General features: G+C 37.1%; 4 protein-coding genes across 5 annotated transcripts in view; 2 read left to right on the top strand and 2 right to left on the bottom strand.

Annotated features, from left to right (window-relative positions):
* The window catches only part of smpd3 (sphingomyelin phosphodiesterase 3), a 37,665-nt gene extending 30,796 nt beyond the window's left edge, over positions 1-6,869 (bottom strand). Inside the window, exon 1 of the mRNA XM_079604550.1 lies at positions 6,736-6,869. The gene's annotated coding sequence lies outside the window, so the exon portion shown is untranslated. The remainder of the gene's footprint in view (positions 1-6,735) is intronic.
* An 877-nt stretch (positions 6,870-7,746) lies between these two features.
* LOC306993580 (uncharacterized protein) lies at positions 7,747-18,263 on the top strand. 2 transcript variants are annotated; one of them, XR_013796482.1, is made up of 13 exons: positions 7,747-7,889; positions 8,482-8,621; positions 9,386-9,521; positions 9,633-9,816; positions 12,560-12,724; positions 13,801-13,888; positions 14,180-14,304; positions 14,905-14,966; positions 15,214-15,280; positions 15,445-15,529; positions 15,783-15,854; positions 17,066-17,134; positions 17,893-17,960. XR_013796482.1 is itself a non-coding variant. In XM_079603444.1 (13 exons), exons 2-13 carry the CDS (start codon positions 8,499-8,501, stop codon positions 18,003-18,005), a joined length of 1,293 nt encoding a protein of 430 aa, XP_079459570.1. In that variant the 5' UTR covers positions 7,747-7,889; positions 8,482-8,498; the 3' UTR covers positions 18,006-18,263. The 2 variants fall into 2 exon arrangements, 1 of the variants encoding a protein (XP_079459570.1); XM_079603444.1 differs by having other exon boundaries at positions 15,779-15,854; positions 17,893-18,263.
* Positions 18,261-20,304, bottom strand: LOC306993578 (olfactomedin-like). Its single transcript, XM_079603442.1, has 5 exons — positions 20,180-20,304; positions 19,899-20,057; positions 19,559-19,771; positions 19,264-19,396; positions 18,261-19,120 (listed from the first exon to the last, which is right to left on the bottom strand). Exons 1-5 carry the CDS (start codon positions 20,285-20,287, stop codon positions 18,309-18,311), a joined length of 1,425 nt encoding a protein of 474 aa, XP_079459568.1. The 5' UTR covers positions 20,288-20,304; the 3' UTR covers positions 18,261-18,308.
* Positions 19,933-23,353, top strand: LOC306993579 (olfactomedin-4-like). The gene is made up of 7 exons (XM_079603443.1): positions 19,933-19,983; positions 20,123-20,200; positions 21,044-21,132; positions 21,286-21,408; positions 21,553-21,771; positions 22,184-22,337; positions 22,414-23,353. The coding sequence occupies exons 3-7, from the start codon at positions 21,076-21,078 to the stop codon at positions 23,250-23,252; spliced, it is 1,392 nt and encodes a 463-aa protein (XP_079459569.1). The 5' UTR covers positions 19,933-19,983; positions 20,123-20,200; positions 21,044-21,075; the 3' UTR covers positions 23,253-23,353.
* Positions 23,354-25,255: the final 1,902 nt, after the last annotated feature.

A 25,255-nucleotide genomic window follows, 5' to 3' on the forward strand; every position in this document is an offset into this window, starting at 1 on the left:
CTTTAACTTGCCTTTGACACACATACAGTGGCCCAAAAAGTGTTTACAGGCCACCCCTTGTAACCCCCCCCCCCCCCCCCCCCAAAAAAAGACAAAAGAACGCATTAATCATCAAATTAGATTATTAAATGGCAAACCAAATGTCATTTCTTTGAAAGAAAACCAGCCCTCCTAATTAAAATCAATGTAAATTTGTGTCTGCAACTCATTTTACTTATGTAATTGATATATTTTCAAACGAAAGAGTAGTGTTGTTAAAAGTACCGGCTTGGTGCCGAAGTTTTAAAAATGTGACGATACCTGCATTTCCCTCTAGCATTTTGAGCGCTGTTGAACGGATTCTTAAACACCTCTGATTGGCCATTGTGTTGACCTGCTCAACATATATGTCTCTGATTGGCTACAATGATCAACGCTTCAAAAACAAGTTGTTTTCACCGAGCACTTACACAGATAAACACAGAAGTGTTTGAAAGCAGGCGTATATATTTAATATATTTACATATTTATATTTAGTTTTTAAAATTTCAGCTCAAACTTAACACCAAGTTGATGGGCCCCACTGACTTCCATATGTGGAAAAAACAACAACTTGAGGGTGAGTAAATGATGACAGAATTTTTAAAAATGTACTATCTAAATAAAACATTTGCCTCACAGTTAAGTGATGTTAAATCACTACATCCTACGTTGTAAAATGTTTATTACATAATGTTGAAAAAAATAACAAAAATAACCATAAAGGTGATATTACAAATCAGACACTTGTGAATAAAGTTTAAATGAATATGTATCAGCATCAGCCATTAGGGGCGTCGCCCCCGCCCACCAAACAAAAGCTGACCCCCCAGAAATGATCACATGACGATACTAGCACACATTTCCAACCCCAACCTGCACACATGCACATCTCTTCACCAAAAAAGCCTCTCATCTGTTTGGAGGTCAGCTCATATCCTGCAGGTAATGAAAGACCTCATCCCTGTGCCGACAGGCCCCTGACGGAAAGAGCAGGGTGCATCAGGGTGGTTTCGAACTAAAGCGCCCTCTGTAATCTACCAGCAGCCATGGCCTTAAGCGCATACACCCACAACCAGCGTCTCTCAGCCGGGCCGAGACTCTTAACTGGAGGTTCTCCCATAACCACAGCCCTAAAATAGGGACGGAGCTAGAGTTAGAAAGAGCAAACGCAAAGCATGGGTCCTAATCACACACTCCAGCTCCAACCATGTCAAACACAGTTATCGCCATCTATACACGTGCTTCCCACAATTATTATGATTATCATTATCACACAGCTAAAGCGATCCTATATCAAAATAACATATCACTTCACCAAATGCCTGTCAATCCATTAATGGATGGATGGCTGGGTAGTGTTAAACCAGAGCTGAGCACACCGATGTTCTATAAATGACCTACAAGGACACACACACAATCGTATTGTGCTGCTCTGGCAGATTAACTGAACAAAAACCAAATCCTTCTCTCTCGTTGCATTCATATTTCCCTGTGTACCAGCGGAGGACATCTAATCTCTTCATGTTAATGCAGTCTGTTCACAGAGCACTGCCAACATCAGCCAGCACACACATACGCACAGGAGAGAAGTCTGGCTCAGAAATGGTAAGGTAAATATTGTTCTTGAGACCGATTTAAAGGGATAGCTCACATATAAATTAAATTCGGCCATCATTTACTCACTGTGTGTGACTTTCTACTGTACAACACAAAGGGAGAATTCATGCACTTTTACATGCAGTTTACAGTAAATGGACAATGAAGATTCAAAAAGTTTGCAAAAGCACTATTATCATAGCAAATATTCAGTCTCATCCAGTGACCATAAGATTTAATGCACATTTGTAAAATGTAAGCTGAATCATGGCACTGTGCATGTACACAAGGTATTTTTTTTATTTCAGTTAAAAAAGTAGTCAGATTGAAATGTTTACATTGCTAAGATCTACACGACCCATTTCAATCAAATCAAAATTGGATTTGAATTGAGCTCAACAGGATTGATCGATGAAGGCTTTTCAGTCCGATTGAGCAATCAATCTGATTATTGTCAATGTACAGTATCGAGTGAGTTAATCTGAACCGAATCAGTGAAATTTGTGAGTGAATCAGTTGGACTGGTTTTGTGAATCAAATCAGCTGACTCAAAATAAAAAAAATAATGGTGTGTTACTTGCACAGCGATATAGTGTGGCTATGGAATATTGCACACAAGTCATACGGACCCATGATTATACTTGTATGGTGTTTATGAAACAGAAATGCATGAATAGGCATCAGCCACTAGGGTCATCATCCCCAAAAAATGTGATACTGGAAACTTGATCATTCACATTTGATGATTTGTTAATGAATGAATCAAACTGGTTTTGTGAATCAAATCAACAGACTCAAATGACCAATTAGTTGAATTAGACATTTCAGATTGATTATCGGCTTAAATTTGTGTGTGTTTACCACACAGCACTATTATATGGCATCAGGATGTTTTGGATTATCGAAGACAAATTGTACAGACCATATATATAATAGGCTATATAATACTTGTAGGATATTTATGAAACAACAACAAAAAATGATCTTGATAATAAGAATTTAATAATTTTGTGAATGAATCAATTCACCTGGTTTTGTGATTCAAATCAGCCAACTCAAATGAGTGATTCGGACACTGCTTCTTGATTATCGGCTTGAATTTGTCTGTTTTCCTCACACAGAGCTATCGTATGGCTTCAGAATGTTTTGGAGAGCAATAGTCATACAGACTACGTTTATGGTACTTTTATGATGTGTTTGAATCCTATGTGAAGTTTTAATCCCTCAATGGCATGTAAAAGAGTAACCAATCTGGAAAAGAAAGTCATACAGATTTAGAACAACACGAGGGTGAGTAAATGACAACAATTTAAATTTCTGGATGAACTATCCCTTTAAAATCTTGTGTCTCAATATAGGATTTTAAGCATGTATTTTTTTATATACTTGGTCACTAAATTTCCATGTGCAAACATTGCTTTAGTCCCTCACAGCATGAGAAAACACGAGCAAACCTCACACAGAATGGATTCACTGTGCCTGCCGTGTCATTCAGCACTCAAAAGCATCCTTGAAATTCAGCACAGTGTTTAAATGAGGCTGAACAAGCTGTGCCCAAATACACACATGCACCCTTGTGCTATACCTGCCCTATTTCTGGCCCAGCGCTCCCCTACTGTGACGTCTGTTGACCTGTAGCAAAACTAAAGACCTGTCCTAAAAATAGACTGCCACATCACTTCACAATCCACCCTGCTGCTACACGGGATTGTTGTTGATGTATTCCGTATTCCCATTTATAGTATAGGCCATTATGTTATTCGTAGCTGAGCATGTTTTATGTTTAATAATAGTATATTTGTTCTGTGTTTATTTTATAATTGTTGTTTTCAGTGTAATGTTTCTGGACAATGTGTTTGGTATTTAACATGGTGTCTCTTTAAGAGAATAGGATGGTGATGTTTGAAGGATATAGTATTTAAGCCAGTAGGGGGCATAACTTCCTTTGTGATCAACTGTAGAAGCACATGATTTTCCTATGTCTTTTTTTTCTGTTGTCCCATAAATCAGTTTTTGGTTAAGAAACATGAAGATGCATGTATACTTAACTGACACAGGTTTTCACAAAACCATGGAATTTACAGTCGAGAATGAGGAAAATAACACGATTAAATGTGCTTTATTCTGCACTTAAAACCCCACTGTATTATATTAATAATACAACCCAGGTTGAGAAAAACTAAACAAAACATTGCATAGGATGTGCACTGACAAATAAAAAAGCAAATTACAGTTTTTTTTTTAATGTTTTTGTGATATTTAGAGTAAAACTCAATTTTACTAAGCCACAACAAAGTAGCACAAATAGTCTCAAACAAAACTCTTGAATACAATAAAAGATTACACAGCATGATCCATGCAAACTTTGGCAAATTCAGTGACTAGTTTCTCGAACACAAGCCATCTGACACAAGATGTGAGCAAATCCAGCCTGTATTGCTGAATCAAAACGACTCCAGAGATGCCATAGCGACAGTAGTCATGCTTTACATTCATGATCAAGATAAAACACAAAATAAGTAATAGAAAAACAGATGGAGATCATCTATATATGTAGGATTAAACAAATAGAGAAACTTCTCTGTTTCCTAAGATGATTTTAGGAAATTAAGTCCTGTATTTGCCCTGCAAATACACCAATACCAATTATGAACATATCCTTTACCATGCCAAACACTCCGAGAGTTGCCATGACAGAAATGCTTTTGTTGAAGCTGTCAGTCTGCATTATTTCAGCTTATTTTTTAAATCATATTGAACCATATAATTCCAGCTAAAACTACGTAAAATACATTACCCATGATTCTGCAGTCTCCAAATGCTCTCAAACTCAAATATTTGAATATGTATGCATTTTTTGCAATAAACATTAAATATATTGTTTATAAATGTATATTAACAATATCTTGAAATCAATAAATTTATATTTCTCCATCGTGTTTAATTCGATTACGTCATTCGCAATGCGTTTAGTTCTTTACCCCATGTATAAAATGTGCTAAAATCAGTTACATTTTGAGAATGAATTTTTTCAATGAATTTTTTGTACTTATGTGCAAAATTTGTTTGATTTTTTTTATTTTTTATAAAAAAGATTTGCCCCTTGCCCCAATATTGCTGTCATTATCATCACGTCAAGAATGGAAAACAATTCTGTATTTTACACATTTGAATTAAAACCCATTCCATTTCTTTTCATTTTTAAGATAAAGTTCAAAGTTAACTGACTGCATTAGCAAATTGAAGGCATACCTACAACTATGTATCCAACTCTCTCCAAAACCGTAAAAAAGTTACCTTTCAAATTGACAAATCACGCTTGAAGGTTGACCAGGATGTGATAAATATATATATTTTCCCCAAGTATTCAGAAGTGTCACTAACTGAAGAATCATCCACATGTGGTTTAAATGAATAGTAAACAGAATGAAAAAAGGAGAGTTTGAAATAATATTGTCCTGAGAGACACTTGAAACAAAATCAAACAAGAAGAGAACTGAACTTACAAGAATTACATTATGTCATTCTTTGAGAGTGTCTATTTATTTTGTGGCTTTCACGGAAGCATATCCTGCTCAGGCAGATTAAATGTATCATGCTTTTCAGCTCTTAAGAAACATATTAGGATGACACAAGCTCCTCTCAGCTGTTCCTCTAATGGTATCGGCGTAATTACTGAAGGTATGGCTATCTGCCCGAGAACCCCACGTGAACACTTCCTGATGGCCGTTTTGGCACACTGACCGGAGTATTTTACATGAACCGTTGTTGTCTAATGTCCTGTGCTTGTGTCACGTTCAAATAATGTGCTCTAATGAACAAACTTCAGCAAATCCAGTGAGCAAATGACCCGCTGTGTCGGATTAGCACTGCGTCATTACTTACTTCAATACAATGACCACATTTCCCTCGCCCACTGTCGTGACTTGGACTAATGCCTATCTTGAGAGGCTCTCTAAAGACCAGAGGAAAGATGGACCTATAAATCTGGAAACAGGGGAGGTTTAATGGCTAAGCCAAAGCTATCTTCCAATAATGATGTTTAACATCACGCAGGTGGGGAAGTAGTCAGTCTATTAATGAGAAGCGCATCTTAAAGGGACAGTTCGCCCAAAAATGAACATTTTACATATTTATTCACTCAAATGTTGTTCAAACCTGGACTTTTTAATCTTACAAAAAGCTTAAGGGCTCAGAAGACTTGCAAATATAGAGTCCAAGTCACATGGACCACTTTTATGATGCTTTTGGGTGATTTTTGTAAATTTGTTATTGCATGGAAAAAATGACTGAATTTACTGGTAACATTATCATGTATTTTTGGTCATTACAGTGTGTGCAAGTAGAAGCTCGGTCAGAAGCTCACAGAACCATAACAACTTTTTTTTTAGAGAGAGTATGTTGTTTAATACTACAACTACCAGTACCCTGTCACAGAGAATAATGTACCCTTTTTAGCCTGTATAGCATTCACCTGGTTGTATGGAGAACAACTAATATTAAACAAACACAGACGCTACAGTTGCCACACCTTGATCTGTGGTTTAAATTGCACACTAAATCACTCCATCACACTACAATTCTGAATTCTTTGCAGTCTTATCTGAAAGTATGCATATGAAAACATGGATTTAAGATGCAAAATAATTTCATAATGCTGTAAAATGCACCTTTTTAATTAAGAAACAGTAAACACTGACATATGCCTACACATTTCTGTCAAAATAGATGCTGCAAGACATACCTGACTCAAAATGCATGCATTGCCTCAAACTGATGGCTGACGGTGGCAACTGCATTTGTCAGAAGGAAGCTCTCTGGATAAGTGATCAACCATACAAGTCTAACACAGCCTCGTGCACATGCAAATATTATTCAAATCTCTCGCCTCCAATAGTGCTACGAAATCAAAGCTTTAAAGCCAGAGGCAGTGCATTTCTGTGAAACAATTCAACAATAAACAGTCTAACATTTAAATAGAGCAAACCCCCTTCCAGGCGCACAAAGAAGCGTGTTAGGTGATGCTGATACACTAGCAGGCAAACCCTTCTTCCCGTTTCAGCTCTCTCCGTAACTTTTCCTTTTAAACCAATCAAATGGGATATTTTCAATACTCACAATTCGGTAGCCTAACAGGTAGGTGCCTCCTTTTGCGCTATTTCCTTGCGAGTTTCCAGATATCTGATTTTCCTCGCCGTGTTCCGCCTCTCCGCCCCGCGTTGCAACTGCTGACGACGACGCTGAGTTTCTTTCCAGCACCAGCGCGCTTTGAACAGCTCCACTGACGTCACTCCGCGCGAAACCAACCGACGCCACGCCTTTCAATCCGCTGAGCCGGAGACCCACCCAACAGACACTAGCGGTTAGGATTTCGATTCATCCACATGATTCGAATCTTTTGAATCAGTCAAGTGACTGAATTTGGAATGGCATTAGGGGGCTAGGCTACTACATGTTTTTGACATGTTGATTTTCATTTTCAAATAGTTTTTTTTTCTACTGGTAACAGCAATGCAACATTTATGGTCATTGTGGTTTTACTAGAAATTCCAATTTCAAGGCCCGTTCACATCAAGAACCGAAGAACGACAATTATAAAGATGACAGGCAGCAAAAGATGAAAGCTTGAATGCTCCGTATTTCATTTGTTTGCTCACTCACGCGCAGATTGAAGGCCTCCTGAACTTCCTTAATACATTTGCCGACGTAATTCATCTGATTCTTAAATTTTATAGTTGTCAACTTGTCGTTTTGGGTTCTTGATGTGAATGGGCCTTGAAAATGGAATTTCTAGTAAAACCACATGACCATAAATGTTGCATTGCTGTTACCAGTAGAAAAAACAATTGGTAATGAAAATGAAAATCAATATGTCAAAAACATATAATAGGCCTATGGCCGGAACCACCCAATGCGTTTAGGATTGACCGTTCTCGAAGTTGACTGAAGTCGCATTTTACTTTATTAATAATACGTTATTAAAATTTAATTCATTTAGTTCATATTAGTCTCATTTAGTTCGTTCAATACTTTGGCGTAACTTAGTTACATCACAGTTTGCTTATTTCTTTCATGAACAAGAAACCGTCATACGTGGCCATCGTGTGTTCTTTAATTGGGGACTCCAAATCCCATGAGACACTGCGATTGATTTCCAGCTCCACCGTTGCTATAGTTACACTCGCTGTCCAGGCTCTAACAGCACAAGCACAACGCAGCCAAGTTTGCGAAGGAAGGTGGTTAAAATATCAACGTTTCTGAAGCAGACAGAGGTATTTAGCTTGATAATACATTTACAGATTTAACGTTACATGTAAATAGGTGTTACACACCGTTTGTGTTTAAACATGAATAAACAAATGGGTTTATTATGGGTTAGTTGTTACACACTCCAGTTAACATTTCCCATTGTTTTGTTTTCAACGTCTGTAACGTTAACGCTAACAGTTAACTTTACTTAACTCGACGTCTTGGGAACCTGCTGTTTACTAAAGATTTAAGTACAAGTAAGTAGGCCTATAAGTTAGTTAATTTGTTAAAAATATGAAATAGTCTCCAAAAAAAAGCCTATCTTCCACAACACAACTGTTTTTAAAGGTTCTATAGTTTATTCTAAATTAAAAAGTAAACAGTCAACCATGAACTAAATTATTAATAAAACCAAAAACCTTTCCTAAAAAAACACAAACGTAAAAAGTAAAATTAAACAAAATTACTCTACAGAAGATGGACATTTAGGCTATTAACGTTAAATTCTGTTGTCCTGAGAATATGTTTCACCCTGTGACAACAAGCCCCAGTCTCCCTTATAGCAGGGCAAAGAAGTTTCATTAATGTTTATAAAGCTGTGTCCTCTCTTTTTAGCTGGTCAACGGTGAGCGATGGACGGATGTGTGGTCCGTCTCCACGATGTTTGTTTCAATGGTGGTTTAAGCGCTCATCCCATCATAATCAACTTCTACCGACTCTTCCAAACCAGAGATGCTCCTGCAATTCTGCCTATGGTTGGCATACCCTTCTCTCTTATTTTAGATTAACATTCTTACTAAAGAACTAGATAGATATCATACTAGATCTCCAAACACTAGAAGTTGACGTGTAAACGTAGTGTACGCTAAGCTTTTTTTCTAAAACCTAGTGAGGTTTTTTTTTTTTTTTTTTTTGGAAGAGTCTTTGCATTAAGAGTGCCTTAAAATGTTTCCTATGTAGGCAGCTAACTTGGATTTGGAATAACATAAATATGAAGAATTGCCTCATACACACCCATGCACTTACACCCACCCACACTCTAATTCATTTCAATCCCACTTAGCCTCTTTTATTATCTTGCTTGCTTTCCCTTTATTGATGTTTATTGATTATTGAGTGCTGTATTCCACTTCCTTTCACATATTAACTCCCTCCTTGTTTTTGGAATATTATCTGGGCTTTTATAGCTCTTACTCCACAAAATATGAAATTATAGAGCCAGCACGATCAGGAATATAGGTCACGTTTCAGCCTCCCATCGTGTTGTCCAGGAACTCCCAGTCTTAATTGAATGGATTTTTCCCCACTGCTGCACAGCTAGAGCTTTGCAAACACTGGTGTGGGGGGTGGGCGTCATGCTGCAGTCGTTCTTTTGCACTGAATTGCTGGCCGCATGACATCTTGAGTCCACTGCTCTTTTCTACATAACCTGAGGCAAATGTTTTGATTTTTTTGTGCTGTGTTGACATATACATGTTTGTGCGAGCATGTGTGCTCAGAGACTCTCTTGATCTTGCAGATAAGGAACGAGGATGTTCTTCGGGCTGTGGTGGCTCTGTTGGACACATCCTTGCCTGATGTCGGCCCCAGAGACGTCCACGAAACAGTGCACTACCCAGGGATGCGTACTATTATTTTATCACGGGACCATGTAGGTATGTAATTCACCTTGGTTGGGCAATAGAGTGTAAATTATGTTAGTGAGAATGAATGAGTATAGAATGAGTGTTGGCCTAAGGCTAATTTATGCTGGTTTCTCTTTGCAGATGTTTTAGAGGACTATAGGGGCAGGGCTTCTGGGAACAAGGGGACACATTTGAGCCCAGTATCCAGTAAAACAACAGACAGAGCTGAATCCAAACACAAGCTGCTCACTGAGCTATACAGCGACTCTGAAGAGAGTTCAGAGGAAACCTCAGAGGAGACGTTAGAAGAGGAGACAAGTGACAGGTTGAACTTTCCTAAAAATTAAACGCTAGAGGTGCGGTCACGTTTGCCGTTGTTCTGCAAATATTCGAGGGCAGAATCCAATCATTTGAATAGGAAACCGCACGATTAGGAATGTCGTGTGAGGTTGATAGATTTCGCCAAATAAATTTCGCAATTGGTTTCCCAGTATTGACCAATAGAAAACGGCTTGATTTGAAAGTGACTTATGTGTGAACAGTGCTTCATACATTGCTATACTATTGACAATGGACGATTGACCTTTTTTGGCCAGCAAATTTTGAGAATTTTGAATTTGTTTTCAAAAATTAAAACTTTGTCAGCATTTACTCACCCTCATATTGCTTCAAACCTTTTTCTTTATTCTGTTAAACACACAATGTTCGAGCTTACATAAATTCTTAAAAATAAAGGTTCCAAAAAAAGGTTTTAGCAGCAAAGCCATTGAAGACCAAAGAACCTTTCAGTAAACAGTTCTTAAAGTGGTCATCAGATGCAAAATTCACTTTTATATGCCTATAAATCATATTTGGTTTGCCTATAAATGTGCCTTTGCAGTGTGTGGACACAACCACCATACAATGAAAAAAATCCATTCACTCCTTTTTTTCTAATCCTCAAAAAGCCTACACACTCCCAATAATCAAGCCGTTTGGATTTCCTGAGCAATATGATGTCAAATTGCTCATGCTCCGCCCACGGCCGCTGATGGACTGTCCCGTATTAGCATATTTCCGCCCTCAGCCATTTGTATACTGTCCACCAAGGCAGCACTTTACGTGTCTTGTGTAGACACGCCCCACAGAAGAGGGGTGGGGTGAGCAGTTGCTCATTATCATTTAAAGAGACATGCACCGAAACGGGTCGCTGTGAACAGAGCTGTTTTTGAGGAGGTAAAAAGGGTGTTGTTTTACACAACCATTGAGGAATTTTATCCAAAGTATGTTACAAACTGTACATGAACACCCTAAAGAATCATACCAACTTGTGGAAAATGGGCATCCAAAGACCTCTTTAAAATAACTGTTATTTTCTTAGTGTGAAGAACATTTTAATAATCGGAAGCACTTTTTTTCATTATGAAGAGCCTTTTGTGAAAGGTTAAAGTTTCTTCATGGAACCACAAATGCCAATAATGAGTGTACAATAAAAGTTGATGGTGATTTGTGCTGTCCAACTCTAAAAATTAATCAATCATTCTGATTGAGAATTTAATGAGAGAGAATATGACATGATTCGGCACAAATCGTTTGCTGATTCTGTTAAAGATAATGGAATTACAACGGCTTTTCCCCAGATCCTCTCTGGCAAACAGTTTGCCAAGTGATCCTTATCAGGTCTATCCCTCCTCCTACAGGTGTAGATTTGGAAAGGAGTGAACTGTAGTGAATGTTTATTTATTTATGACATTTCTCTACATTTAAAAAAGATCATCATGACATTATTATGGTCAATAACAATGACAAATGCCACCATACATGTATGCCGGTTAGTTTCTATGCCAACGCAACTGTGTTATACAGTTTCAGTGACAATTGTATCCTATTATGATCACTTATTAGGACAATGTTAGTGCATAGTGTGACAGAATAAAGTTGATGGTGAAGAAAAGTTGGTTGCTAACCAGATTCACAAAAGGAATAAAATGTTAATTTTGCTAATACTTAATGTAAGGGTGTGTGAATATCCAAATACTTATTTTAACTTTTGATTCCAGCCATAATTTCAGAATCTTGTCGGAGCCTTACCACACATGCTGTAGACATACAGTACAGTGCTATGCATAAGTTTAGACACCCATGCTAAAGTTGACTAAAAAGAGGAATAAAAAATCATCTTTTGGAAATTGAACTTAATGCCTTAATTAAAAAAAATATAGGAAAAATCCAACCTTTAAGGACACCAATTTTCTTTGTGAATGAATAATGTATCGTAAATAAATAAATGTTCTTCCTTAAAATACAGGGTGCATAAGTTTGGACACCCCTATGTTAAATTCCCATAGAGGCAGGCAGATTTTTATTTTTAAAGGCCAGTTACTATATGGATCCAGGATACTCTGCATCCTGATAAAGTTCCCTTGGCCTTTGGAATTAAAATAGCCCCACATCATCACACACCCTTCACCATACCTGGAGATTGGCATGGTTTTATTTCAGTTAGCCTAACAGCTGGTTTGATTTGCATTGAGAGATGATCTTATGGAAAGTACTCCATGCCAATCTCCAGGTATGGTGAAGGGTGTGTGATGATGTGGGGCTATTTTAATTCCAAAGGACAAGGGAACTTTATCAGGATGCAGAGTATCCTGGATCCATATAGTAACTGGCCTTTAAAAATAAAAATCTGCCTGCCTCTATGGGAATTTAACATAGGGGTGTCCAAACTTATGCACCCTGTATTTTAAGGAAGAACATTTATTTATTTACGATACATTATTCATTCACAAAGAAAATTGGTGTCCTTAAAGGTTGGATTTTTCCTATTTTTTTTAATTAAGGCATTAAGTTCAATTTCCAAAAGATGATTTTTTATTCCTCTTTTTAGTCAACTTTAGCATGGGTGTCTAAACTTATGCATAGCACTGTATATCGCTATGGTGCTCATGTGGGAAATGGAGGTTCAGACCTGCCCTGATCCCATTTCCTCAGTCTCTTCTTGTAATTTCAAGTCTTCTAGCTACTGTTGTGTTAAAAAATCCAGAACATTTTTAGTTTGTATGAGCCTGTTCTCTGTTTCCCTGTAGATGGTCTTGGGAGCGATTCTGTGAAGGCCTACAGGAGTTTGTGGACAGAGCGAGGGAAAGGAAAGAAAGAAGAGCAGTACAAGGAAAAGACGGAAAGATCTCGCCATCCGCCGTAGGAGTTGAATCTCTGATCGTGGCTGCTGCTTGCTATGAAGTCAAGATACTGTAAGCAAAGTACAACCACAGTTCCTGATTCAATCAAACATCAGTGAAAGAGCCATATAATACTATTTTGTGAAATAAAACACTAATGGTTTAAAGCAAGATACTTTTCTTCTGTTAGTATCTTATAACATCATCTGGCAATGCAGTAAAGCTTTGTCAATTGCATTTTATAGTCATTTTTTGCAATAAAGAGGAAGTTTCGCAGACGAAATATGGATATTACACAAAATGTAAATCAAAGTTCAACTTGTTTGTTGCATTCTACAAGGGATGTTCACACTAAACTTTATACACATGCAAACTAGGGATGCAAAAACATGGTTTCATAATGGAATATATATATATATATATATATGTGTGTTCCCAATTTAACTCTCAGGTGATGACATGCATAATTTTGCATGTTTAAAATTTATGACAACCCCTTAAACCATACTCCCCCATTCACAAACTTTTTATTACAATTGATTGATTTACAAAACGTTCTATTTTGTCTGCATTAAAAGGTAATAAAACACCTTCTGTGCAAAATCCTCATCCACCTACAATCCACTAGTCTAAATCAAACACTGTTCAGCTGCAAGAACAAGCTCCTGACTGTCCTTCCAGATATAGCCTCAGTCAGCATTTCAGCTTTTTATGAGTGGATACCATCCAGGATTTCAAAAAAAAAAAAACTTTCCTTTATATCATCAAAAACTGAAAATGAAGCCTTGTCATTATGAGATCCCACTGAATGGTGTTGCTCCACCCTGAGTCTATTTCCAGTCCAGAGGGGCTGAAGAGTGAAGAAACCTGCCCTGCCTTGCTGACTGTGGGGTGTTATTACCAGTCAATGAGAGACTATGGCTTCCTCTCTCGCTCCTTTCCCTCTTCTGCACTCTGTATTTGTGCCAATGGTTTCCACATGGCCTGTGGTTTAGTTTAACCTCAAGTGTCTGCCATACACACACCCAACTAGAATGTTGAAGCACGTTGTGACAGTTCAAATGGATGTTTCTCAGAAAATCTAGTAATATGCTAATCTAATGAAGATATTGATTTGGAGTCTTCTGTTTCTGTCTGTGAAATTGTAGATCTACAGGAGAGACTGTGCTTCAGCTTTCTCTTTTGGCTGTTAGGAAACGCTACCGGCACCTTGGGATTGGCAGCTACATCATAGAGGTAAACACATGCACAAAATCGCTTCTGTTTGGACCTTGTCAAACCTCTTGTACATGTTCTGCTTTGATAGTTGTGAATAACACTTTATATCAGTGCTGCTGTGTCTTAACAAATTACTATGGGTGCAAGTTAATAAACACGTCCTAGAAGTTTGTAATTTGCTTAGACACTGCCCTCTGCTGTTTGCATGTAGTACTGCTATTTCGTTTTTTTTTTGTAATGACTTGCTCTCTCTAAACTTCAATTTGACCGCTTCGAATTCTTTTGTTTGCTTTATGGACTTTGTTTCAGCTTCTGAAGACTCAGTCTGTAGTAGGACGATATGATGCACTTGTTGCTCACGTTGACATGGGTGCAATTGGTTTCTTCAAACGTCACGAGCTCACAGACGACCTCCTCCTTAATGACAAATTCAAGTACTGATAATGCCATCCCACACTGCATGTTGTGCTATCACACAGATTCTGGAATTTAAATCTAAATTTAAAAATCACACAATAAAAAATATAAATTTTAATAGGTATAAAAACAGTTAATCATGCATTATACAACATTAACTTAACATTAACAGTAAGTTGCAACAAACAATTATTCTAAAACAACCATTTTTTCGAACTTTTTTTCTAAGTTTAAATACTAAAATTACAAAATGTTCAATCAAAATAAATTAAAGCTATATATATATATGTGTGTGTGTGTGTGTGTGTGTGTATATATATATATATATATATATATATATATATATAAACTAATAAAAAATTATAAAAGCACATACCGTAGCAAAATTCCTGAAACAAAAAGTAAAACGATTTCTGAAAACATAAAAAATAAAGAATAATTCAAAGTCTCAATAAATACTATAATAGTATATAAATAATACTGAAATAGCACTGATACTACAATCAAACATAAATCAGCTGTGTTTATTAAGCAATCACATAAAAAAAACTTGTTTATTAAAATTTGATTTAATAATACTCCAACTTCTGAAAGTTTTGTTTTGGTATACTACACAGAGAGCTAAACGATGACTGGACCAACAGTATTCTTATGAGCTACCTGCCACCCTTTACTACAGGTGAGGCGTACACACACACACACACACACACACTTATTTTTTTATTTATTGAAGTTTATTTCGAGCAATAAAAAAGATGAACACAATATAAACATAGAACAGTTCATCTCCCACATACATACATACACACCTATACACACACACACACACATACATATACATTACCAATAATAATTTATATTACCCCATATAGCCGCTGCCATTCACTTATAACTTCATGTTTTCATTCAACACATTTCTCTTTTAGACCTGGAGATGAGAAATCCTCTTTTCTCCCTGAGTTTACAAGATTTGGAGATGGAAATGAATATGGCGTGAGTAATCTTCACTAGCTTCTGTTCTGAGTGGTTACTCTGCACTTGCTAGGTTTGTTCTAACCCTAAATATGAGCAATAATCTTAGCAAGCACCACTAATAATAACCTAAAATGTATTAAACAACATCTGATTGTAAGATTAGTGGTGTCTCTGTTTCTTAGAAGGTCACAGGCTCTCTGTGCATATCAGCAACAGGTGGTGTGTGTCACCAGGCTTCTCAAAGAGGTCAAGACCTTACGCGAACAGGTGATATTACATTTCGTATGATATGTGGTGATCCTCTTACTTACTGACAGATGTCAATTCATTATAATCACAGATAGACTCAAGATGTCAAGTCCCTTATGTATCTGTGTGTGTGTGTGTGTGTGTGTGTGTGTGTGTGTGTGTGTGTGTGTGTGTGTGTGTGTGTGTGTGTGTGTGTGTGTGTGTGTGTGTGTGTGTGTGTGTGTGTGTGTGTGCGTACGTACACTTCCATGTTGAGTGTTTTTTCAGCTAGGTGTACAACATGAGGAAGTGGAACGTCTCAACTGCAAGGTAGAGCACGAAAAACGAAAGAGGCAGGATATAGGTATGTTTGTTGTACAGTTGCAAATTCATTTTACCCCAGTATTTTCCTTCCCTTTACACTAAGCAAAATGATGAAGGTTAAAGCAGCACCTACCAGGTGTGTTCACAAGTCAAGTCTCAAGAGCATTTTAGTAATTTAATATTATTAAATATTGGGCAGGAAATAACTCTTAACTCTTTCTTTAATCCTTATTTTTTAACCTTATTTTTTTAACCCTATTTTTCATCTATTTCTCTAACATTATCCTTTCCATTTCCCTATTACGTTTTTCTAATATTAATCAGTTTTTCACTCTAATTGTATATTTTTTCCATATATCTTCTATACATCTATTCCTTTTTCTAATCTTAATGCTTATTTTGTTCATAATTTTCTTTTATAGTATTCTTTTTATTCTCTTATTATTTTATTCCTCTTTTCTACTTTTATCTTTATTGTTGCATTTTATTTGTACTCAATTTTCTTTAGTTTTATTTAATTTGTATTTACAGAGTTTAATTATAATTTATTATATATATATATATATATATATGTTCTTTCAGCTATTGATGAGATTTATTAATGAGGTCTTAATAAATTAGCACTGGGTCTATAATAATATATCTTGTTGATAATTTTATTTTTATTGTAATTATCTCCCAATTTAATATGAGGGTGTTAAGAATAGATTTACACTGTAAAAACAAGTTGCTGCCTTCAAGTACAATCAACTTAGCTCTACAAGTCATTTCAACTTAAATTACATTAACTTAAAAATATTAGTTTAATCTTGTATAACTTATAGAAAAATGTAGAAATTACTTATTTTGATAAAGTAATGTAAAAACACAAGTTGTCATGATTTATTGATCATATAGTTTTTTACAGTGTAGGGACATTTATATTCTAAATGAATTTTGAGTGTTAGGTGAGGGCAAATGTAATCTGAATTTGAAAAAGAGGATGCACAATTGAAAATCCAATATCAGCCAATACTGATCAATTACAAAATATTGGATAATAAAAATTAAAAGATTAAAGTGATATAAAGAAGATGAAGAAAACCTTATCAAGATAAAAAGTAGCTTCTCGGGGATTTACTGAAAAATATTTTTCTTAGATACTAGGCCTACCCATTCATTGCTTCATTCACCTGCCATGTCTTTATCGTCCAAGATACATGGTTCCAAATAATGAATGTATAATTTTACTCTTGTGTACATTTTCTGTAGAAAGCAGGTTCTTGATGTACAGGCTGAAGAGTGCACAAAAACTGTTAGACAGCAATGACTCAGACTCAGGTGTGTGTGTTTTTTAGTTTTTTTTTCATCTAGCAGTGGTCATTCACAATTACCTAGCTGCAAACAACACATATGAACTATGATATCCTCCAATTTCAGTCGATTTGAACAGTTGCTCTAAAATGCTCATGTGCTGATATAATGGTTAGCCATAAGATCCCTGCCTGTCATATTGACTAAGCAACCATGATATCCCTTTGAAGCACCTGACCAATAACAACTTCAGACTGACCTTTGCTCGCACATCCAATTATAAGAGCCGTTTGTCTTCTAGTCTGTGACTCATAGACTAGTATGCTGAGTTATAATGAGTCATAAAGCTCTCCTGGCTCAACAGTGAGGGACGAAGAAAAACCCATAAAATCGATGGTGTCTATAAAAAGGAAGTGAAGAGAGGCACGATAATGAGTCCTCAACAAGTGTGAATTCGCTTCAGTCAAACCAAGTAGTTATTTAGTGAAGAAATAACACATTTTAAGCATGACATGAATTGGAGTATATGATAAAAGATACCAGCGTTTAATAAAAAAATACACACACATACAATTATAATCACAAGTCTTCCAGCAAATACTTTAGCTTAACTGGAGGTTGTTTATGAAAAGCAACAAATGATGTGCGGTCACAAGTGTCAGCCATTAGCTATTTCCCAACAGATTTGAACATGGCTCATCCAATAAAATGCTTTGTAAATGCTTTTCGTCTCTTAGCTAAAGTTGAGTTGTAAGGAATGACATACTGGATTGTCTAATTTCCAGATGATCATAAACAGACTGAACAGGAGGATTCAAACCCAGGAACACAAGAACAAGAAGGAGCACAGTCCGAAGAACCTTTCCTACAAACACCAGAGGGAGCTGGAGGCTCTTGATGAAACTGCTACTTTCTACATCAAAATATATGAAAGACCATGTATACAATGATTATAAACTTAAAACATTCTGTATGTTCATGTTTATTCATTATGCATTGATTTTCATCTGATTTTTAGGCATGTCTGAGGGTGATACAAGTTACATTGTATCCATTATAAATTTAGTATCTCATTGTAACTTATGCTTAAGAGTTGCTCTCTTGTTTGCCGGAAGTAAAAGTCTTTGGGAAATAAAAAAAGACCAGTTTTGAATTTAAAACACAACACTCTTTTTATTGGGTAATTGCATTTGAAATGCCTTCAGAAGAAGGTATCATATGCTAAAAGATAGGCATCATTGTACAAGTAGAGTTTCCCATCAACAGGATTGTAGTTCAGATTGGCTATTCCAGCAGAAACCTTCTCAAAAGGCAAAGAAAGAGTGTTTATCTCTTTGCCAGTAGTTGTATCAAAGGCATAAAACACCTCTTCTTGGTAAGTACTAACATAGCGTGTAGCGTACAGGACCCCGCACACCATAAACGTGCTGGTGACGGACCTCTTAAAGAGATGTGTCTTCCAGGTGTGTGTGATATTGAGCTCCAGCGGGTCTAAGCGACTCACAACAATGTTGCCGTGGTTCTCCTGGGTTGCGTATATCACCCAAACGGCGTCTTGGTCAGCCTCCAGGTCGATGTCTGTCCAGTCACGGCAGCTGTAGTAGCAGAAAGGGAACTTGTTGTCGATTCCGGCATCATCCAGTTTTACACGCTTGGTTGTTTTTGTCGTAATGTTGAAGCTGCAGATTTCAGCAGTGCTGTAGCATTGGTAAAATACAGTATTGTCGTACAGTATAGTGCCAGAGCCCTGAACAGCATTTTTGTCACTGTAGGATGGTGCTATCTGTTCATCTTTGTAGTTCCTATTGACCATAAAGTCTTCATGCGAGTTGTACACCCTGATTGTGTTCCCATGTTTGTGTCCACTGACCAGACAGTGTTCCCAATAACGTTCCTGATTGTTTAGTAGGGCATCACGGCCCCAAGCACCAGAAATATAAGATTTGCTGATGGAATTGAGCTTGGTGACACTTGGAGAACTTATTCTGGTCATGATGCGCTGATGACAAGTGCCTGTAAGTAATTGTAGTAACACAGTTTAGGCTTTTTCTTAATTTGTTAGAACCCTTTTGGACCTTAGTAATTCAGAAAATGGCAGAAATTATGTTTCTGTATCCTATTCCTTAAAAAAAGAACACAAATAGCAATGTACTTACTTCTGAAATGGTTAGGTATGGTCTTGCAAGTCTGTGCTCGGTTGTTGAGGTCACGTAACCTCTTCTTCATGGTCTCCAGGTTGAAGAAATCATCTTTGTACATCCTCTGGAGATCATTTTTCGCCTTATTTAACTGAGAACAACACGGATGGTAACATTAAACTGTTGTCTCATTTACAATTATGTATATTGTTTAGATAGTTCTGTCATCACCTTTAATTTGAGATTGATTTGAAACACTGATCATATGATATACTGATCAGAAATGTGTATGTTCGTGTGTTGCAATGTCTACCTCACTTAACAAGTTATGTGTCTCCTTGTTGGGGTTCTGCAAGTGTGATTCATTAACAGATTGATGGATTTCCTCGAGTTCTTGGTTCAGCTGTCGCAGGGGAAGAGCGTTGTACAGTCCACTTGTGTGAAGGTAATTAAATGCTTTCAGACGGGCTGTGATGTTCTGAAGCGTGGCTCTCATTAACGGCAGTTCTGCATCTGTGTTACTCATCTGGAAGTCAGCTCAGATAGTTAATTGATATTTCCTAAGTTCAAGATTCTTCTCAATTGTAATGAAAAACGTCTAAAAATCATTGCAGTGTCCATTTAGTTATAAAGAAGCTGAACTGATACCTTACCTTTTCCTCAAATTCATTCAGGTTCTCCTCACAGATCTGGACCTGTTTTGTGACTTCCACAAACCGTACAGCGGGAAAAGTCCAGGTAGAGCTGTTTATTTTACACAAACATGAATCGGTCTTCTGTTGACCTGGAACTCTCTGAGCCTCGACAGTCGCCTTATGAACAAATACAATCAGATGTCATACATACACAAGTTCTCTCATATTTTCTTATTTTTCAGAGATGTAAGAATTGTAGAAACCTGTGAGCTAATTCAAGACACAAAGAGAAAACTTACGATGACTGCGAGGAGCAGCAGGTAGATGAACATGTTGACTGAATGGGCTGAAAGACTAAAGATCTGCTTTAAACCACCACAAGAACAATATGACACAATCTTAGTCATGCCAATTTGCAGTTTTGGGGATCGGTTGAAGAGGATGTGAAAATTGCATATGGCTCATTTCAGAAATTCAGGAAGAAATTTAGTTGAGAAATGTGGGAAAATTCTACCGCAAGTTCCCCCTCAAAAAAATTTCAACCCCAGTTCCCATTTTACATTTTATGCAAAGATCTGCACTTTTATTATATGATGAAGGCTGAAAACTGGTTTCAGTACTGCATGATATTGAAATGACCAAAACACAATCTCTTAGTTTTTGTTTTAAACTTTTTTCTTATGTCAGTACAATATTACAAAAACTGTAAATACATGTATTTTAAATGATGAAGATTTCATGAAAAAGGGGAATTAATGAAGAGTTTTTAACTTTTTTTTCTCATGCAAGCAAAATCTGGTATTCTACTTACAGTCAGTATTGTTGTTGATATTATGATTTATTTTTTGTATATACTTAATTCCTATATATATATTCCCAAGCACATTAACATAAGAAAAAAGCTATTTCAAAGCTCAGTTTGAATATTATACTGCTAATAATAATAATTATATAGGCCTATACCGGTGTGTATACACACACACACACACACACACACACACACACACACAGTTGAGCAAACCCTTTTGCAATATCAAAGTATTTGCAGGATCAGGTGATAAACTTCCTTATTTCATAATTTTCCTCATGTCAGCACTGTTGACTTACTGACCAATCCTGGGTTTTTGGTTTTAAATCTCTGCTTCTGTCTTTTTATTCTCAAGGCTACAGGATCCCTATCATTCCAAACTCAAACATGAGTCAGTCAAACATGTTCATTTTGATGGTCGGCATTCCTCTAATTTTATCACAGGTAAAATTTAACTGTCCTTTCATTAACATTATTATTTTTTTACATTGTTTCTGACACTATTTTCAAAAAAGTGTTTAGCAAATTTGGTTATTTATAATTTTTAAGGTGTAATTTTGCTTGTGTGTTGGAACTAATAATGTTATGTCTCCACAGTCAACGAGAGGGAAGGACTGTGTGTGTGAACTGCAAAATTCTGATCCTGCTTTTCCTGAGAATAAACTCAAGAACGTTGCGTTCGCTGCTTCAAAATGCACAGGGAACATCACTTCAGAAAAGGTATAAAAAATATTAAAACATAGTATTGTGATTTTTATGATTGCAAATCAGTCATGTAATTTCAAAACTCATTTTACAGTTTGCCATATAATTCTATACAATCTGTTATTAAAGCAAAATTGTTTTCTCTTCAAATGTGTGCAGATGACAGAGATTGACAGGCTTGTGTTGGGTCTACAACATCGTATCTGGCAGCTTCTGGACAATGTGTCCATGCTGGAAAAAGAAGACAATGGAAATCTGTATGCAGCCGTGTCTCTACGCATTATTGAATTAGAGTTAGCGGAGATTCAAGACCTTCTGGATAAACTCAAGAGGACCACCAACAATTACCAGCTGCTCAGTGGACAGACTGCAGCAGAGGTGAATTAATCTACACCACAGCATTTCTATTACAATTTTAAGCAACGTTTATTTCTAAGTGTCAAATTAATTCCTAATCAAAAAATCCCCCCCAAAAAAGATACAAAAAAGATCATAATATCACAAACATATTGTTTCATTGTCTTAATTAGTTGTAATTTTCAAAATGTATAACATTAAATAAAATGTTTAAAATAATTAAATGTATGTTTAAAATAAATGCATTGAATTATGTACAAATATATGTCAGACCAATACAAAAAATACCAATATTAATTAATCAAAAATATTTTAAATAGATTTTTACGTTTTTTTACTTTTCAAGTCCACAATTCCTCAATACTATTTCACTGGGAAATTTCGTCAATTATGTGCATTTTGCTTATTCTTATTTAAACCTTCATTCCTACAGCTTCAGGTTATGGAGGAAACGATGGTGGAACTGGAGAAGTTTGACCACACACAGGTGATGGTGAAACAGCGAGAGAACCAGCGTGTTAAGAGGGACCTGGAACGGTGCAAAGATGTGCTCAATAGTACAACACCAGCTCCTACACTTCCCCCAGGCATGTATAAACGTACGTAGCCACAGCTACACCCTTGTGTTAATGTATTAGACTTACATATTTGCTTTATTTTTAGGTCTCTGTGGTCTGGGCCGCATGGTCAATGTTTCAGCACCTATGACATATTCCCTCACTGTGTATGGAACATCCTATACTTTCGGTGCTTGGGGTCGAGATGCAAAGCCGGCTCCAGGAGACGAGAACAAGTACTGGCTGGTGGTTCTGTCAAGTGGTAATGTACATGGCAACTTTATCCGCCAGTACAGTAGTATGAGTACTCTTATTTTGGGCATAGGACCAACAGACACATATATATCAAGCTCCAACCCCACAACAAACACAATTCAGGGGCCAAACATGGTCATGTACGGCAACGCGCTCTATTATAACTGTTACAACACATACTCCGTCTGTCGGTTCAACATGACGACTCGTTCTGTTAGTACTGTTGCTTTACCTAATGATGCAGGTTACAACAGCAAGTTTCCTTTCGCACACCTCGGCGCCACATACACCTATACAGATATGGATTTTGCCACAGATGAATCAGGCGTCTATGTTATATACGCAACCACAAGCAACTTTGGAAATGTGATTATCAGTAAAGTTGAGACTAGTAACCCTCCTGTTTTCAACCAAACATGGTCCACTTCTCTTCACAAAAAGACTGTCACAAACACCTTCATGGTATGCGGTGTGCTTTATGCCACTCGTTACCTAGATAAAGAAATAGAAGAGATCTTTTACTCTTATGACACCAACACCAATGAAGAGCGATACGATTTGAGAATTCACATTAAGAAGATGCAGACTAATATTAAGTATATGAATTATAACCCCAGAGATCATTTGTTGTATGTCTACAGTGATGCCTACATTGTGACATATGAAACCATGTTTCAGGAAGTTCACTGAACTATACTGTTTCATGTCTTTTATTTGCCAATGAATGTAATGGTTTTACATATTTCTATGTATCACATTTTGGTTCTTGAAATAAAATGAGTGAAAAATGAGTGCTGTTTTATTAATCTGTAATAACCCATTGCGTGCTGACACTGCCCTCTGTTGTTTGTATGCAGCGCTGTTATTTCAGTTCAACTTTTTGTTAAAAGTTGTCTTACCTGTGAAGGTGATCGAATGACGCTGATCTGCTTTCCACGCAGATATTTCCAATTGGATCCTGAGGCAGGATAGTTTGAGGTGTCTATGATTACTTATGTTACGACCCTTGGCTGAGGGAAGCAACAAAAACAAGGGACACACGAAAACCAAATTATAGGCTCAAAAGTAATATTTATTTAATTACAAAATAAGACAACACTAAATAAATATATATATATATATATATATATATATATATATATATATATATATATATATATAAATAAATATAGCTGCAAGCAGCGATTACGGGCCCAAGCCGGTGGCACCGCCACCCTGGTGCCTTTAGTTACACTAAAGGCACCGGGCTGGCGCTTTAGTTACACTAAAGGCACCGGGCTGGCGCTGCCACCGGCTTGGGCCCGTAATCGCTGCTTGCAGCTATATTTATTTATATATATATATATATAAGCCGCCACCCCGTTGCCTTTCGGGTTCCTGTGCACGACGGGCAATAACGTAACCCCGCTTTGACTGTCGAGAAGAAGTCTGCTTTAGAGCTTGTATCAGTGTGAGTCTTTCTGCTCCCCTCCAAACACACACAGAAAAGGGGGGCTGTCTGTGTGTGTGCCCTCCCTCCCCCCCCCCCCCCACACACAGAGAGAACGGGGTCCGAAAACTTGGTCCATATATCAAACTGAATATTGCATGAATTAGTATGAAACTCGGTACACATATAGATCTCATCGGGCCGAACAACTTTCGTGCTCTAAGTTTTACGCCAGCCCAACAGGAAGTCGGCTATTATGGGTTGTATGAAAACGCACGCCCCTGGAATTTGATATACTCCTTTTTTTGATATACTCCAAATTAAAAGAAATTTAATTTGATCTTCACCAAACTCGGTCAGCATGAAGTCAAGACATTGAGGACGCTAAATTGCGGACGGATTTTTGATATCTCGAATGGTTTGGCCGTGGCGAGGAAACGAAGTTATGGCGAGAAAAGAAAAACACAATGTGTTATAACGTCTTCATACATTTATTGATCTTGATGAAACTTCAGCAGTGTGTTTTTTGTAAGAGGGCGATCACATGAATGTGACTATTGTGAGTCAAAGTTATAGCGCCACCAACTGGCAGCAGGAAGTGTGTTACTTTCAAGATACTTTTGACTAAAGTGGGGGGGTTATTTTTACCTACAGTCACAAAACTCGGTCTGTATATTATGCTTATCGATCCGGACAACTTTCTCTTTTACAGTCATAAGCTCCGACCAACAGGAAGTCAGATATTTTGGTTTGAATGTGGTTTTGACTCTCTCTGACAGAGTTCCTCCTGCCATTCTCTCTCTCTCTGTGTGTGTGTGTGTGTGTGTGTGTGACAGCCCCCCCCCCCCCCTTTTCTGTGTGTGTTTGGAGGGGAGCAGAAAGACTCACACTGATACAAGCTCTAAAGCAGACTTCTTCTCGACAGTCAAAGCGGGGTTACGTTATTGCCCGTCGTGCACAGGAACCCGAAAGGCAACGGGGTGGCGGCTTTATATATATATATATATATATATATATATATATATATATATATATATATATATATATATATAAATAAATATAGCTGCAAGCAGCGATGGAGGGCCCAAGCCGGTGGCACCGCCAGCCCGGTGCCTTTAGTGTAAGGTGCCTTTAGTTACACTAAAGGCACCGGGCTGGCGCTGCCACCGGCTTGGGCCCTCCATCGCTGCTTGCAGCTAAATTTATTATTATTATTATTATTTTTCTTACGACTATTCAGGCACTTTTGGGTCTCTTAACGTGC

Source organism: Phoxinus phoxinus (genome assembly GCF_949152265.1).
Source record: "Phoxinus phoxinus genome assembly, chromosome: 25".
NCBI classification, from domain to species: domain Eukaryota; kingdom Metazoa; phylum Chordata; class Actinopteri; order Cypriniformes; family Leuciscidae; genus Phoxinus; species Phoxinus phoxinus.